Genomic DNA, 15,713 nt, shown 5'->3' with positions numbered 1-15,713 from the left:
TACTAAAGATGGTGTCTTAGTGGAGGAAACCTAAAAACTAAGGGTCCCACTAAGGACAGAAACAAGGCAAGGAGGGTAGTCACTATCTCTACTTCTACTTAACATTGCTTGTAAGGTATTGGCCAATCCAAATAGAGGCATAATTGAAAAGGAAGAACAACTATCTCTATTTGCAGATGTTATAATAGTATGCCTGGAATACCTTAGAGAATCATTGGTTCTCTAACTTGAACAATAAAAGAATTCAATGAGAGAGCAAGATATAAAATTAATGTGTGGGAATCTATAGTCTTTGTATATACAAACAGTAACCAGCAAAAGATATTATGGTATGCAATCACAACAGCAAGAGATAAGATAAAATACCTAATGAATGAACTTAACCAAAAAAAATGTGTAAAATTTACATGAGATGATTTTGAAATATGTCTGAAATCCACAAAAGTAACCTGGAAAAAATGTAAGATGTTGCCTGCTGGTAGATAGGACAGTTTGAGATCACCAAAATATCAGTCCTCCCCAAGTTAATTCTTTTAAAAGATTTTGTTTATTTGACAGAGAGAGACACAGCGAGAGAGGGAACACAAGTAGGGGGAGTGGGAGAGGGAGAAGCAGACTCCCTGCCACTGAGCAGGGAGCCTGATGCGGGGCTCGATCCCAGGACACTGGGATCATGACCTGAGCTGAAGGCAGATGCTCAACTGACTGAGCCACCCAGGCACCCCTTTCCCTAACTAAGTTAATTTATACCTTTAATGCACTTATGCAAAAACTACCATTTTTAAAACCAATAAGCTAGGCAAATAGATGCTAACATTTGTTTAGAAAATTAAATATGCAATAAGTCAGGAAAATAATGAAAATGAAAAGCCATGAGGAGTTACTAGCCTTGCTGGATCTTAAAACACACTGTAAAGCTTCTATAATTAAAACAGCGTGATATTGGCATGTGAATAAATGGAAAGACCAGGAGCACCTGGGTGGCTCAGTTGGTTGGGCGACTGCCGTCGGCTCAGGTCATGATTCTGGAGTCCTGAGATCGAGTACTACATCGGGCTCCCTGCTTGGCAGGGAGTCTGCTTCTCCCTCTGACCCTCCCTCTTCTCATGCTCTCTCTCTCTCTCTCTCTCATCCTCTCTCTCAATTAAATAAATGGGTCTTTAAAAAAAAAAAAGTAAAAAAAAAAAATAAATAAATGGAAAGACCAGCAGAAAGAAATAGAAAGTCTAGAAATGGACCCAAGTGCATAGAGAAATGTAGTATTCGATAATGGTGACGTCTCAAATTTGTAGGCCAAAGGTAGACTTTTAAACAAATGATCCTGGACAATTTGACAGATATTTTGGCGGGGGGGAGGACAAAATCAGACCCATCCCTTTCACCATTCATAAAAATAAACCCCAAATTGATCAGGGATTTAAACTTAAAGTGAAATCCTATAAATATCAGAAACAAGTGGATGAGTTCCTATGGAACTTGGGTGTAGGCGCTGAAGAAACACAAAAACAAGAGGCAGTAAAAGAGTGATACAGTCAGTTACATAAATATAAGAAAAAAATCAAACATTTTTGCATGGTTAAAAAAAAAAAACAAAAACCACCATAAACAAAACCAGAAGACAATAACCTGGGAGAAAATATTGGCAAGACGCCACAGATAAAGCAAGACCATTCCCTGATAGATAATGCCCGTTTAAAAATAGGCGAAAGACATGAACACGTAATTCACACGTACTATATATATAAATGGCTCTTACACATAGGAAAAGCTCACAGGTAAGAGAAATGCAAATTACAACTACACTGAACACCAGCTCACACGGCTAAAATGGAAAAGGTGTGACGTCTTGCTGTACTGGTGAGGTGGTGGGGGCACAGGTGTGCCATCCGTGTGGTTGTTTCATTCGTAATGCAGGGATTTCCGCAGCATCTCACAAAGCTACATACACATTCGCCTTCTGACCCCGCATCCCAGTCCTAGGAATTTACCCGGAGATCCACTTCAACAACACAAAAATATGTGAGAATGAAGGTATTCAATCTGCTGTCTCTCGGAGATGACCTAAATGCCGATCTGTAAGACGGTTGTTGAATAAGCCGTGCTACGTGCACATAGGGGACACTCCTCAGCTTTGGAAGAGAATGGGGAAGAGCTCTAAGAATTCACAGAGTGTTTCCAGGTCATAGTGAGTGGGGGAAAAAACAAACAAACCCACAAAAGACCAGGAGTATCTGCAACATGGTAACTTTATGCAAGGGAGAAAAGGAAATAGTGTGCACATATCCATTCATTTGTGTAGAAGGAAGGACCTGGAAGAATAAGTCAGAAACTAATGACATCCGTTGAATTGTTATTTACAGAAAGGAGTTGGAGGGAGAGTTCCGGGTATAGATGAGGTGACACTTCTCATTAGGCTTTTCTGTGTAGTTCTGATTCTCAGAACCAAGAAGAAGAAAGAAACAAGAAATTACAATAGGAAAAAAACAAGGATGGGAGAAGCAACCCTATAATGGGACACAGAAGTACAATTAAGCCTGACCTTATTTTAGATGAATAACGTAACCACACTAAAGTGAAAGACATGAAGAAGGAGCCCAAGGAATTTGTAAACACAGAGTTCGACTCTGTACCCTCAGGCTAGAGACAAAAAAGAAATGCAGATAAATACTGAAGGCTGGTTAGTGAGTTTGTTTTTCACAGTAGCATGGGGTCTGCAGTTCTGAAGCTACTTTCTGTGTATTACAGTGTTGAGCAAATAAGTAAAAATATCTGAGATAATGGGAGCCAGATTTCTCATTATTGGAGAAGGAAGTTACAAACATAGAAAGAGGGAGAATAGAATGGACCATGTGGTGTTGCATTAGAATTGGAGTTTTCAGTGGACTTCAGCGGTTTTTAAGGTGGATGGATGGATGGATGGATGGGGTGGGAGGTGGGGTCAGAGGGAGGAAGGAAGGAAAAAAGGAAGTAAGGAAGGAAACACACTTTTTTGCTATTTCCTAGTATCCAGATCTGTTTTATAAATGTCATTATTATGCAGGGTGCCTGGGTGGCTCAGTCAGTTTAAGCATCTGACTCCTGATTTCAGCTCGGGTCATGATCTCAGGGTTGTGGGATAGGGCTCCACTCGGGCTCCGTGCTCAGTGTGAAGTCTGCTTGAGATTCTCTCTCTCCCTCTTGCTTTCCCCATCCCTGTCTCTCAAATAAATAAATACATAAATGTCATTTTTTAATAAAAGGAACCAGAGCTCTGTGGAGAAAAGGCTGATTCCAAGGCTGGGACGGAGAAATTTGAAAGTGAGTCAGGAACTTCTTCTTATGCCAGAAAGTAAGGAACTGCTGAAAGATGACAGGGACATGTCAACAGGACCCAGGCACCAGCCTCAAGGAGCTTCCACCTGCCAAATCTGGGGCAATTTTGAGCATCAAAATAAATAATGACAGGAAAACATGTAATCTGTTAAATCAAATATGAATCCCTAAATCCATTCTGACATAAATAAATAGATAAATAAGTGAGGGAGAAACGGGGTCTTCCTTACAGTAGCATCCTGCCCAGTAAACACAGAAGAACTCATGAAACCAAATCATTATTTGGCAACCATGCAATAAATAATCTATTCAAGTGAAATTGGTCCCCGGATGCTAAAACTAGTAGGTTGCATGTTATGAGAAACATGATATTGATCTCTCCACAAGTACTTGTTAATTACGATGGAAAAACAGTAACTTTGCGGTGGAAAACCTGGCACATACCACCTTAACCGAGTGGATCAGGATTAACTCACCAACACGGAACCCCGCATCTGCACGGGCCTCCCGACATGATGCACCAGGAAGGATGCAGCCTCCCTAAGAACTTTGTTCTTGCCCAAGATGCTGGCCTGAGTCCCATCAGGAGGAGATTCCAGATCGTCTAAATCAAGAGGCATTTTACAAAATACCCGTGGGGTGCCTGGGTGGCTCAGTGGGTTAAAGCCTCTGCCTTCGGCTCAGGTCATAATGCCAGGGTCCTGGGATGGAGCCCCACATCGGGCTCTCTGCTCAGCAGGGAGCCTGCTTCCTCCTCTCTCTCTGCCTGCTTCTCTGCCTACTTGTGATTTCTGTCAAATAAATGAATAAAATCTTAAAAACAAACAAACAAAAAAACAAGATACCCGTAATGTCTAACACTCTTCCAAAAATGTCTCGATCATGAAAGACAAAGACTAAAGAATGGAAGCCAGTCAAGGGAGGTGACAGCTACCCTCACCAAGTGATCTGGGTTCGATCCCAAACCAGAAGGAAGGTTGTGCTTTATCGTCCACAGCATTGTTCGGGCAGTGGGTGAAATTTGAATACATTCTGTAGATGAGATCAGGACTTGGCAGACTGTGGTCCTCGGGCCAAATCTGGCTGGCTGCCCGTCTTTGTACCACTTACGAGCTCAGAGTGGTTTTTACATTTTTAAGTGATTGGGAACAAAATGTAAAGAATAAAATCTCTATGACGTTCTGGGAAAGGCAGAACTGCAGAGACGATGAAGCCATCAGGGGTTGGGAAGAGGAAAAGGGGGAGGATGAATAGCTGGGGTGCCGGGAACTGTTCCACATAGGGGGTATACGTTTGTCCAAACCTGTGAGGTTGTGCCATACAAAGAGTGAACCTAATATTAAACCATGGCCCTGGGGCGCCTGGGTGACTCAGTGGGTTAAGCCTCTGCATTGTACTCTGATTACATAAAATAAGCCCTTAATTTTTAGGAAAGACACACTGACATACAGAGGGTTAAAGAGATGTGATGGCTACAACTCTCACATAGCTCAGGGAAGAAAAACGAGGGACGGACAGACAGACGGAGCAACCTATGTGGTAAGGAGTGAATATTTAGGAAATCTGGGTGCCAAGGGAGAGTCATGTAGGAATTCCTCATAGGTTGAAAGTCTACCCAGTGCCTGCAGGAAAACGGTTCCCAGATGTCGGCTCACCACGTGCTCAAGAAGCACCAGCGTCTGTCTCCCGAGCTGGCAGCCCTGCCTCCCAGCAGAAGGCCCTCTGCTGGGGTAGACGACTCGTGGCGATGTCTGTGGACACGCTCCGTGGGGAGCCTCTCCACATCCAGCTGCAGGGGATGGACTCTGATTGGCCTGAGTGGTGGGTTGAGAAGATCTTATAACTCTTAGTGGAGGGCTTAGCACATTGTCTAAGTTCCTGTGTTTGGTAGTATAGGGAAGGCTGGCGTCCAGGAGGGGAGGATCTAGGGTCGGGACTGCTATTGGACACGGTCACTGACATAGCTGTTGGTGCCATGACGGTCTCCAAATACATAGCCTCCTGTCTACCTGCAAATTCTGTAACTGTATCGAAGGTAGAAAGAGGTGATGCTCAGGTCTAATGTTGGGGTAAGACATAGTGGCGTGTGTTCATCTGGATTGAATAATACTGACCAGCATCGATAAATGCTTGGTCTGCTAGACAGTTGCCCCTTTCTGAATGCTGGATCCACAGGCCTTCTTCCCTGCGAGCCATGAAATGATTTAGTAGTGGAGGTGTAATCATGATGTGGGAGGGGGGGAACATTAGCGGAAGACCCGGGAGTGGTTGCCATGCTAGGAGATACGGGAATTAAACAGCATCTCCACCAGAGGGTCCGACCCACCGGCCTCCTTCAACAGAGGTACGGGTGGGGCCTTTGCTTCTGGGGGGTCCCGGAGGGGGGTCGTCCAAATTCCCATTTCGCCTACAGTTGAACACCAAGAGAGAGGACAGCGAACAGGATGTAAAGTGTATTTATTTACCATATTCCAAGAGTGGACTGGTAACAGGTTGTTAGAGCTTTAAATGTCAAAGCCAGAAGATAAGGGAAGAGTATGTTAACTGAACTGCTGTATTTCTGTGCCTCTGTGCGTCAGCCACCAAAATTAACGGCAAGTAATCACCTAAAAGTGCTGTCATTTTTTTTTTTTTAGAATTTATTTATTTATTTGACAGAGAGTGATCACAAGTAGTCAGAGAGGCGGGCAGAGAGAGAGAGAGAGAGGAGGAAGCAGGCTCCCTGCTGAGCAGAGAGCCTGATGCGGGGCTCGATCCCAGGACCCTGAGATCATGACCTGAGCTGAAGGCAGAGGCGTAACCCACTGAGCCATGCAGGGGCCCGAAAATGCTGTCTTTAAAAAAAAGTCAGCCCATTAGGGACACCTGGGAGGCTCAGTCGGTGGAGTGTCTGCCTTCAGCTCAAGTCATGAGCCCCTGGTCCCGGGATCGAGCCCCGTCTTGGGCTTCCTGCTCAGCAGGGAGCCTGCTTCTCCCTCTCCCTCTGCCACTCCCCCTACTTGTGATTTCTCTCTCTCTTTCAAATAAAAAAAAAAAAAACACCTTATAAATAAATAAGTAAAATTCAGCCAAATAGCTATTTCAACCAACAGTTTATAGCTTCACTGAGGGGGTTCAGAGACCCGAGAACTGAAAGGGAGTTATTTTCCAACTCCAATTACCAATGTCAGTCTAAATGCTTTGTAGCCCCGTGTGCAGATGTCAGTGCATGTCTAGATAAGAATGGGGGGATGTGGGGCGCCTGGGTGGCTCAGTGGGTTAAGCCGCTGCCTTCGGCTCAGGTCATGATCTCAGGGTCCTGGGATCGAGCCCCGCATCGGGCTCTCTGCTTGGCAGGGAGCCTGCTTCCCTCCCTCTCTCTGCCTGCCTCTCTGTCTACTTGTGATCTCTCTCTGTCAAATAAATAAATAAAATCTTTAAAAAAAAAAAAAAAAGAATGGGGGGATGTACAGGGGAGAGGCCATTATCTCTAGCATTTTTGAAGAGTCCTAAAACACACACACATTCCACTGCTCCCCCCTCTTCCTGACCACCGTCTTCTTTAACCCCAGGAAGGAGTCATGGGAGGTCTTCTGACAGCAGGAAGTTCTAGGATCCATGCAACAAAGAGAAAACGCTGTGTTTAAGCACCCACCTAGTGCCAACCCCCCGCCTGTATTCTGTTCCCTTCTTATGGGAACCAGAAGAAATGTTCCGTTTCCCGAGTGACCCGAGAGATTTAGAGAGAGGGAGCCCCTTCCTCGATGTCAGTTTCACCAATGCTGGGATTTGATTTGAATCTTGATCTGATTCCCTGTGTGACTTTGCTCTGCTGGGGTGTTCGCGAAGTTCCTGGGAAACCTGTCCTTTCCTGCCAGGAGTCCCCCCGCCCCTACTCCCCCAATGTCTCCAGGTCCCTGGGTGGCACCGTGCTTCCTTGGGACTGTCAACCCCAGCTTTGCACCCACACGCCTCGCTGCCCGTTCAGAAGTCACCGCGGCATCCCAGAGCCCTCCACGCTCCTCGCTCCGTTTGCCGTGGTGTTACAAAAACTGCTGTGCTTTTTTCCCTAAAAACAGTGCTGTACATTCTTACATTGAAGGCAGCTTAAAAAAAAAAAAAATCGATTGCATGGATAGAATCCGACTTTTTAAAAACAAAAATATCTTTGAAATTTTAGCTTTTTAACTTTAAATAAAGTACTGCCTGAATGTGATGGTTGGCGTTTGCCATCTCATGTATTTTTAAAAGTTTCTGAAATGAAGTCTAGCGCTGTTTCCTTTGAACTATGTAGGTGTCAGTGGGGTTATGAATAGCGGGAATTTATCTTCCAGGAAAGTCTTTAAAAATCAGAAATAGGGACTTGTAAACATCTTACTTTCTGGGTCCTCCTCCTGCCTCATCCCTACCCCCTTAACTGGGTTCTTTTTCACAGAAAGCATGGTGGGTGGGGGGGTGCTGTCTGACAGTGTGTCTTTGTGAACACCAAGAATAAAGGAGATGCCAGAGCTGAAACTACCAGGGGGAAAAGACATCAAAGAAAAGACACAGCCTGTGCGTCAAGAACACGAGTCGATGAAGCTCCTCTGTGGCCCAAGGATTCCGGCGGCATCAGGCACGCCGCCTCCCCAGCCCGGAGGCCATCTGTGCAGGGACAGTGAGCAGACTCAGCCTGTCAGCAGTGCTCGGGGCTCAGGCTCCCCAGGGAGGGGGAGTGAGGGGCAGGCACCAGTGAACGTGCACCGTGTGCATTTCGGGGGGCAGGAGGCGGGGTCCATGCAGCGAGCCTGGCAAAAACCCAGCAGGTGGGCTGCCCTTGCATCGCAAAACTAGTCTCTCCAAAGAGATGAGCTTGTTCAACCAGGAAGCGGGCGGGTGCGTGCTTGACCCACTTAGAGCAACGCTGAGTTTAAACACATCTTTTTTAAAATAACGTTTTTCCTGGTTGTAAAATGAATGCACCCTGAGTGTAGAAATACTAGGAAACCCAGAAAAGGATAAAGAAAAAAATAAAAGGGGCTTTAAATCTCCCCGCCCAGAGATGACAGGGGACGACGTAAAGAAGAAATTGAAATCCCAATGTGCTGGTTCCACGTCCATCTTCTGGGGATGCTGCCGTGTGTCCTGTGTGCTTCTAGAAATGCACATGGGAAGAAACAGCTTACATAAGTGGGACCAAACGTGCTACTTCTAAGCGTTCCCTCTTTATTGTCTGTGTGATGAGAATGTCCGGAGCTGGACCTCGCATACAGCATCATTTTCATAGCTCCACGGTGAGGAATTGCTCCAATCATCAGAAACCAAGTTTGTAAAATGTATCTGTGTATTTGTTTAAAAGAGGAGAAAGTTTAGAAGATTATACACTTTTAGTGAGAAGGGGGACTTATTTTCTGCTTTGTACTTTTCTGTTGTTGGTGGTTGTTTTTTTTTTTTCCAAATAATTACACTCCTCAAAATAACCAGAGCTAATACTGTGCTGTATTTTCTTTTTAAGATTTTATTTATTTTCAAGAGAGTGAGAGCACAAGCAGGGGGAGAGGGAGAAGCAGGCTCCCTGCTGAGCATAGGGCTCGATCCCAAGACCTGAGCCGAAAGCAGATACCTAACCGACTGACCCACCCAGGCGCCCCTTGTGCTGTATTTCTCAGCAACTTAAAAAAGTGTATTTTAAGACATCATTAGATCCATGCTGTGTATAGGGTTTTGCCTTCTGATTAAATCACCTGTCGGCATCCAGTGGGCTTCTTGCCCATATCACTGATGGCTAGTTGATAGTGTTCATGTGAGGATGCTATGAGGTTTTCGTGTTGTTTCCAACTTTTCACATTGTGAGGCTGTGATGAACAGTTGTGCCCCTGAGTTATTTTCTTTCCCTGTCTGAATACCACTCCGGATGCATTCCTGGAAAGATGGTCACTGGGTCAGAAGGTGTAAAATATTTAAGGCTCTGGTTGCAAGTAAATGAACAGATTGGTTTTAAGAATTTCTACTCCTTAATACTCTCAAAACACTTTTGCTCATAATAAAATGGGTGCTATAGATAACTCTTACTATCTTAATTTAATTTAATTTAATTTTTTAAAAAGATTTTATTTATTTATTTGAGAGAGAGAGAGATCACAAGTAGGCAGAGAGGCAGGCAGAGAGAGGTAGAAGCAGGCTCCCCGCTGAGCAGAGATCCCGATTCGGGGGTGGATCTCAGGACCCTGAGGTCATGACCTGAGCCGAAGGCAGAGGCTTAACCCACTGAGCCACCCAGACGCCCCTGTCTTATTTAATTTTAAAGCAGATCTTTTAGTTCTTTTCTTAGAAATATTTATGAAGAATTAATTACTAATAATATCTCTAAACATTAAAAACCATGCTTTTTTTTGCCAGAATTTTTTGGAATATTTTTTAAGGATAACCAATCATCTTAAAGAAATTTTAAAATAAAAAATCATCGGGGCACCTCTCTGCCTACTTGTGATCTCTCTCTCTCTCTGTCAAATAAATAAATAAAATCTTTTTAAAAAATAAGTAAAATATAAACATATAAAAAATAAATTAAAAAAATCATCGTAATAAGGCCTAATAAATAATAAATAAAGCTTAAATAAATCTCCTTCCCTCCCTTTTCTCTGAGTTTTATGTAGTTGGAATAAAAGTATATGTCGTTTTGTGTATTTAGGTTTTTTAATTTAGCAGAGTGTTGCAAGCCTTTCTTCCCACACGCTCCTCATAACTATCATTTTTAATGACCGTGAATTATTCGGTTGACCTCACCTGCCACAACGTACTCAACGTTTCCCTGTTGAACATTTAAGTTATTCCCACATTTTTACTTTGGTAGCACTGTGGGGAATGTGGACTGTTTCCTTGGGTTTGAATTCCCCCCAAATGGATCGCCTGGGTCTGAATTTAAATTGTTCCTTCAGAATTTTCACACACGCTCCTACTGGCCTGTCTTCTAACTTAGTCTTAATTCTTGAAACTTTATTCCAACCACCTGGTGAAATGGAGCGTGTTCCCTTTGGCAGGGCACCCACTAGCTGCTGTGAAGTCCCCAGGAACCAAAGTGGTCACATTGGCAAAGTGACAGAGCCCTTTTCCCGCATGCCCCGTTGGAACACCCGAGGGAGCGCACTGATCCGCCGGTCTCCGAAACCTCTCATTCCACATCCTTCGCAAACCAGAAAAGAAACTGCACAGCAGCAGGGGTCCGATTGCTGTGTCACCCCTCCTTTTCTTTTCTTTTCTTTTTTTTTTTCTTTTTTCCTTTTTCTATTTCCTTTTGTGAGAACATCCCTAGGCGAGGATGGGAAGGCATATCTGGTGTCTCCTTTCTGCTAAAGCAAACTCCAGCGACTTCATTTTCAGAAATGCAAAATTCGTGAAGTTCATAAATGCCTCTTTGTTGACCGTGAGCCGTGTGGTTTGGCTCTAGAGTTATCTCAGATAGCGCAGATAAATCTGGCGGCCTCCAGTTGTCTCAAACTGAGCTTGCCTCCCTCCCCCGTTGTCCCCTCCTTGCAGAAATTTCCTCTTGGCCTTCAGCTGCACAAACTCCGTCTTCTCATCAATATGCCCTGTTAACTGATGCCAAACCTCCGGCAGTTGACCGCATATGTTCCCTTAATCATTTCTCTTTGTTCTAGAAGTCTGTGTTTGGTTTCTAAACCACCCCCCCACCCCCTCGCCTAATTCCGCCATCACCATCCCTGGCTGTGCACACGACTGTCTACCGTCTACGTGTTTATTTAAAGAACATCCTAGATGGCCTGCCATTGAGAGCGCTTTTGCAATCTGCTCACCACGTGCTAAGTCATCCCCCACCCGCTCCCCTAGAAAAGTGCATGTACTGCCGCCCGCAGCCTTCGGAGCCCAGGTGAGGGAGGGGTTTAAGGAACTTTCTGGAAAGCATGAGGTTCCAAGAAGACAGTGTTACGTCCCCGCACGGACAAAGATTCCTTCTCTGTTTCCCGCTGGTCCAGCCCAAGAAAAGGACGCTTTATTCTCGGAGCCCAAGAGTGTACAAGAACGGCCGGTCTCAGTGGCTTATTCATGGGGTCCAAGAGAAATACTTCTGGAGCTGTGCTACTTGCACGATGAAAGTGGGCTTGGCACGAGTACGGCGGGCGGCTTGCTCGCTGGGAATGCCCTGTGCCGGTGGCACCCGCCGCCCCCGCCCGACGTGGCCCGGCTCCTCTTAGCAAGCGAGGGGGTCTTCTGGGCTTCCTGTGACCACGGTCTGCACACGCCGGTGCCGAGCTCTGCCGGCCGGCAGTGTGCAGGGAGGCACTGTGTTCTTGCTCCCTTCTTCTAAGTGTGTTTCTCCTCTTACCCCTTGTAGACCCCCCCAACCCCCTACCCTGAGCCCTGAGAGCAGCGGAAGAACCACCAGATCAGGGGTTCAGGGCCCTTTCTCCTCGGCTCGGGGAGTGCTGTAGAACCCTGGAAACTTATTGGAAGCTTCCTGCAAATACCATCTCTCTGTCTCTCTCTCCTCCCTCCCCCGCCTCTTCACTCCCCCAAAAGTATTTCAGAGAGTCCCCAGCACCTGCACAGACAGTGAACCAACCTGATTTTTGCTCTGTTTCATAAATCCTACCACGAACCATGCCCGCTCAGGACCTGGTCAGCACCTTCTGGGAATGCACAGGAAAGCCTTCCTAACACAGAGTTAAAATACATAGAAAGTAGCTGGGAGGAAATTCTCGGTGTGAGGGATTTCCCCCGCCCCCCCACACTTTCCTTTTCTGAAAAAAAAAAAAAAAAAAAAAAAAAAGGTTAATGTTGACTCATTTGGTGGAGATATAAGGCACTTTCCTACCTATCCCCAAAGGGAAGTTTGCATTCTTTTAAATGAAACCATTTTAAAAGCAGAACTCAAGCCTGAAATGATCCAAGGTTCTCAGACTTCTCAGAAGGTGTAGATTTATTTACTATAGTTAAAACATAATTAGTTCTCAGGGGATAGTGTATCTTTTAAACAGCTTTATTGCCACCATATTGGCTTTCTGAATAATCAGAAACTTCTGTTATGATTATGTTCTAGTGTTCGGACAGAAACACACCGTAAGTAGAAACAAATGTCAGGAACTGCTAGTTGTCACTCGGAGAAGGGACACCACATCAGGGGGGAAAGAAAGAACGTCTCAATAGGATATTCCAAAGAAATAGAATCGAACAACGTCTTTTTATTTTATTTTATTTTATTTATTTATTTGACAGAGAGACACACGAGAGAGGGAACACAAGCAGGGGGAGCGGGAGAGGGGGAAGCAGGCTTCCTGTTGAGCAAGGAACCCGATGTGGGGTTCGATCCCAGGACCCTGGGATCATGACTTGAGCCAAAGGCAGACACTTAAGGACTGAGCCACCCAGGTGCCCCCAAATCAAAAACATCTTCAATGATGCTCAGGCGGGCACCCCCAACCCCACTCTTTTTTGTTTCAAGGGTGTTTTCTTAGTCTCTTCTCCTTTGTTATCAGAGGCTGGGAATGGGGTCGGTAGCCCTTGAGACCTGGGAAATGGCCCTTTTTCTTCCCCACGCACCCCTGCAGATGAGTGCAAACAGGGTCCGTAAGCTCCGCGGTCGTGTCCCTGTTCTGGTTGACCAGTCTTTCCCACCGTTTGCAGGTTGATGTTTGAGATCCCGCAGGAAATGGGGTTAATAGCCATCGCAGTCCGCCAAACGCAAGGCAAAGGTCAGTCATCTTTTATCTTTATCATTTCTGTTGCTCTGTTTTCTAAAATCTGCGACTCTCGTGGCCAGATTGCCGATTGGGAGGGTGTGCTGATCACGGAGAAGACTCAAGTCAGGAGTGCTTGTTTTCATACCCCTGAAAATGGAGGAAGAGGGAGGGAAACTGATCAAAAGGCTGAGTCTCGGTACAATTAAAGCTTTCTTTTGAACCGGGATGGTTATTAATCGTGGGACATTCGCTGGGGATGCTTTTAACATTCTGTCACCTACATCTTGTAAATTCTTTCAGACACATTGTAAGCATTGCAAGTGTGTGAATCGTTACTGTGTTACAGAGACATTTATTTGCCCGAAGGTTCTCTGGGAGATGCCTTCTGGGTCCCTGTTGAGTGTCCTGTGGAGAGCCCTTTCGTCTGCCAGCCCCCACCCCAGCCGCACGGGAAAGTCCATGACCAGTGGTCAGTGCCCCTTCACTAAGTGACCGCAGAGAAGCCAATAGCTGCCCCCAGCTTCCGCCACCTGCTGACCCTCAGAAACGAGAGCCCGCATCCTCCCAGAATCCACCCAGGGTCCAACCGCAAGCAGACTCCGTGCTTGGGGGTCCTGCCGGAGGCACTTGGCCCCCCTGCCCCCGCCCCCGTGGTGCCAGGCCGACCCAAACGTGCTTTTAACTCTCAGAGGCTCTTATGCCTTTCTCAGAAGGAGGAACGAAATAAGAAATTCACTGTTTTCCACTTCTTTCCTTTGAACACATCTTTAGAACATAACTCAAAGAGAAAATTCATTTTATCCAAAGCTGGGGTGGGGTAGGGGGGCTCAATATGGTGGTTAAAAAAAAAGAATGTAGAAGAACTTCCTCTCATTTTGAGCATTTTCTTTTCTTCTATTTTAGGAAAAATAACTCTGAGAGTTAATATCAGAGATTACTTTCTAAAGTCTGCTTCCTTTCTTCCTCCCCATATGACAGTGAGATATAACTCACAGACCATACAGTTCCCCCAATTCAAGTATACAATTAAAATATTTTCATAGGGTTGTGGGACCATCACCACAATACGGGTCACTTCTAAACTGTGGTGTCCAGGACCTCTCCTGGACCAGGACGGACCCAGCCCAGTGTCCCCACTGTCTCTGTCTTTGCGGCATTACCAGATGGTCACAATTAAGCTGACAGTCATGTTTAGACCCTGTAGGACTTTGAATCATCAAAGCGTAAATGATCTGCTCACTGAGGCAGAACACTCCACGACTTACCAGAAACCGTTCAGCAACACAGCACCAGACTTTAAAACGCTTCTCTGTTCTTGAGTCAGCCCCAGAACCTCCAAGCATCTTCATCAGTGCGGGCCAATCACACGTGGGGCTCTGAGTCTGGGGCCCGTTTTCGGGCACCGTGCATGTGACTGTCCAAGTGGCAAGGTGGCCGCTTTCCTGATGGGGACCTCTGTGTTCCAGGGCGGGGAGTGAACGCTTGGCTGAGCCCCTTGGGGTGCGCCCTGTCCACCCTGCTCATCTCCATCCCACTGAGATCCCAGCTGGGACAGAGGATCCCATTCGTCCAGCATCTGATGTCCCTGGCCGTGGTGGAGGCGGTGAGGTCCATCCCTGAGTACCAGGTACGTGAGATCCGCCCACCCTGCAAACCCACCCTGCGTGCAGATCTCAGTTGGGGTTGGTGTGTGGATGTGTCCAGATGACCCCTGCGTGTAGAGTCGCAGGCTGCTCTTGGCCAAGCTGGCAGCAGAGTGCTCGCTCCTGGAGTTGTTTTTTTTTTTTTTTTTTTTAAGATTTTATTTATTTATTTGACAGAGAGAGATCACAAGTGGGCGGGGGGGGGGGCGGGGGGGGGGGGGGGGGAAGCAGGCTCACCGCTGGGCAGAGAGCCTGATGTGGGGCTTGATCCCAGGTCCCTGGGATCATGACCTGAGCCGAAGGCAGAGGCTTTAACCCACTGAGCCACCCAGGCGCCCCACTCCTGGAGTTTTAAAAGCATCGTCAGTTCTTAGAGTGGCTCCGGGTTCACCGGGATGGGTTTATTTCCCAGAATTCCCTTTCTGTGCTATTGTCAGGTTGCTCGAGCATCTTAGGGCAAGCCTCTTTTTTTCCCCCTCCTTTAACTGAAGCACATCAGACTGACATCCTCACTGTTGTGTCTTCTGGTGAAAAGGCTTATTGTATGGAGCTAAACAGCCTTCTCATTCCCTATCTTCATTTAGCACCATCTGTGCTCAGCAGAACAGCTCTGGTCTGTGGCTGCCCAGGTTCAACATGTGGGTTCATTTGGGATGTCTGCTCCCCACCATAGGGACAGAGGTGCCTGCTTCATCATTACCATCGATGCTTCTGCATCAATTAGTAAGGAGACAAGGAAGAGGGCGATTAATGCAGTTTTCTTAGACGAATTTCATGTGAATATCAAAAGGAGGTTCCTCCCCAGCCTCCCTCCCACCTACATTTCTTGCATCAAGCTGAACACAATTATAGTATTAATTCCTGAAGCAAGAGGCTAAGATCATGACTTTCAAAGGGGCCTGACCTCGTGTTTAACAGGGAAGCTGTCCTCCCATCCAATGTGGTCGTGGCCTCATGGTCACCATGTGTAGGACTAGGGTGTGTGTTTCCCAGATCACGTCGAGTCCCTGGCACACACGCTGGAATATGACGTTTATAGCAGCGTTCAGCATCCTTGCGCTCTATATCCGGAGGGCCTGGGCTCCTCCGGCTGTCACACATC

General features: G+C 46.2%; 1 protein-coding gene across 1 annotated transcript in view; it reads left to right on the top strand.

Annotated features, from left to right (window-relative positions):
• LOC111155824 (holocarboxylase synthetase) overlaps positions 1–15,713 on the top strand; it is a 205,269-nt gene that overhangs the window by 177,133 nt on the left and 12,423 nt on the right. The window contains exons 7-8 of the mRNA XM_022516241.1: positions 12,913–12,980; positions 14,435–14,595. Coding sequence (XP_022371949.1) covers positions 12,913–12,980; positions 14,435–14,595 — 229 coding nt within the window. The remainder of the gene's footprint in view (positions 1–12,912; positions 12,981–14,434; positions 14,596–15,713) is intronic.

Source organism: Enhydra lutris, unplaced genomic scaffold, assembly GCF_002288905.1.
Source record: "Enhydra lutris kenyoni isolate GAN:26980312 unplaced genomic scaffold, ASM228890v2 scaffoldscaffold43, whole genome shotgun sequence".
NCBI classification, from domain to species: Eukaryota; Metazoa; Chordata; class Mammalia; order Carnivora; family Mustelidae; genus Enhydra; species Enhydra lutris.
The sequence above is the reverse complement of the archived record's forward strand: the minus strand, read 5'-3'. Positions and strand labels throughout refer to the sequence as shown.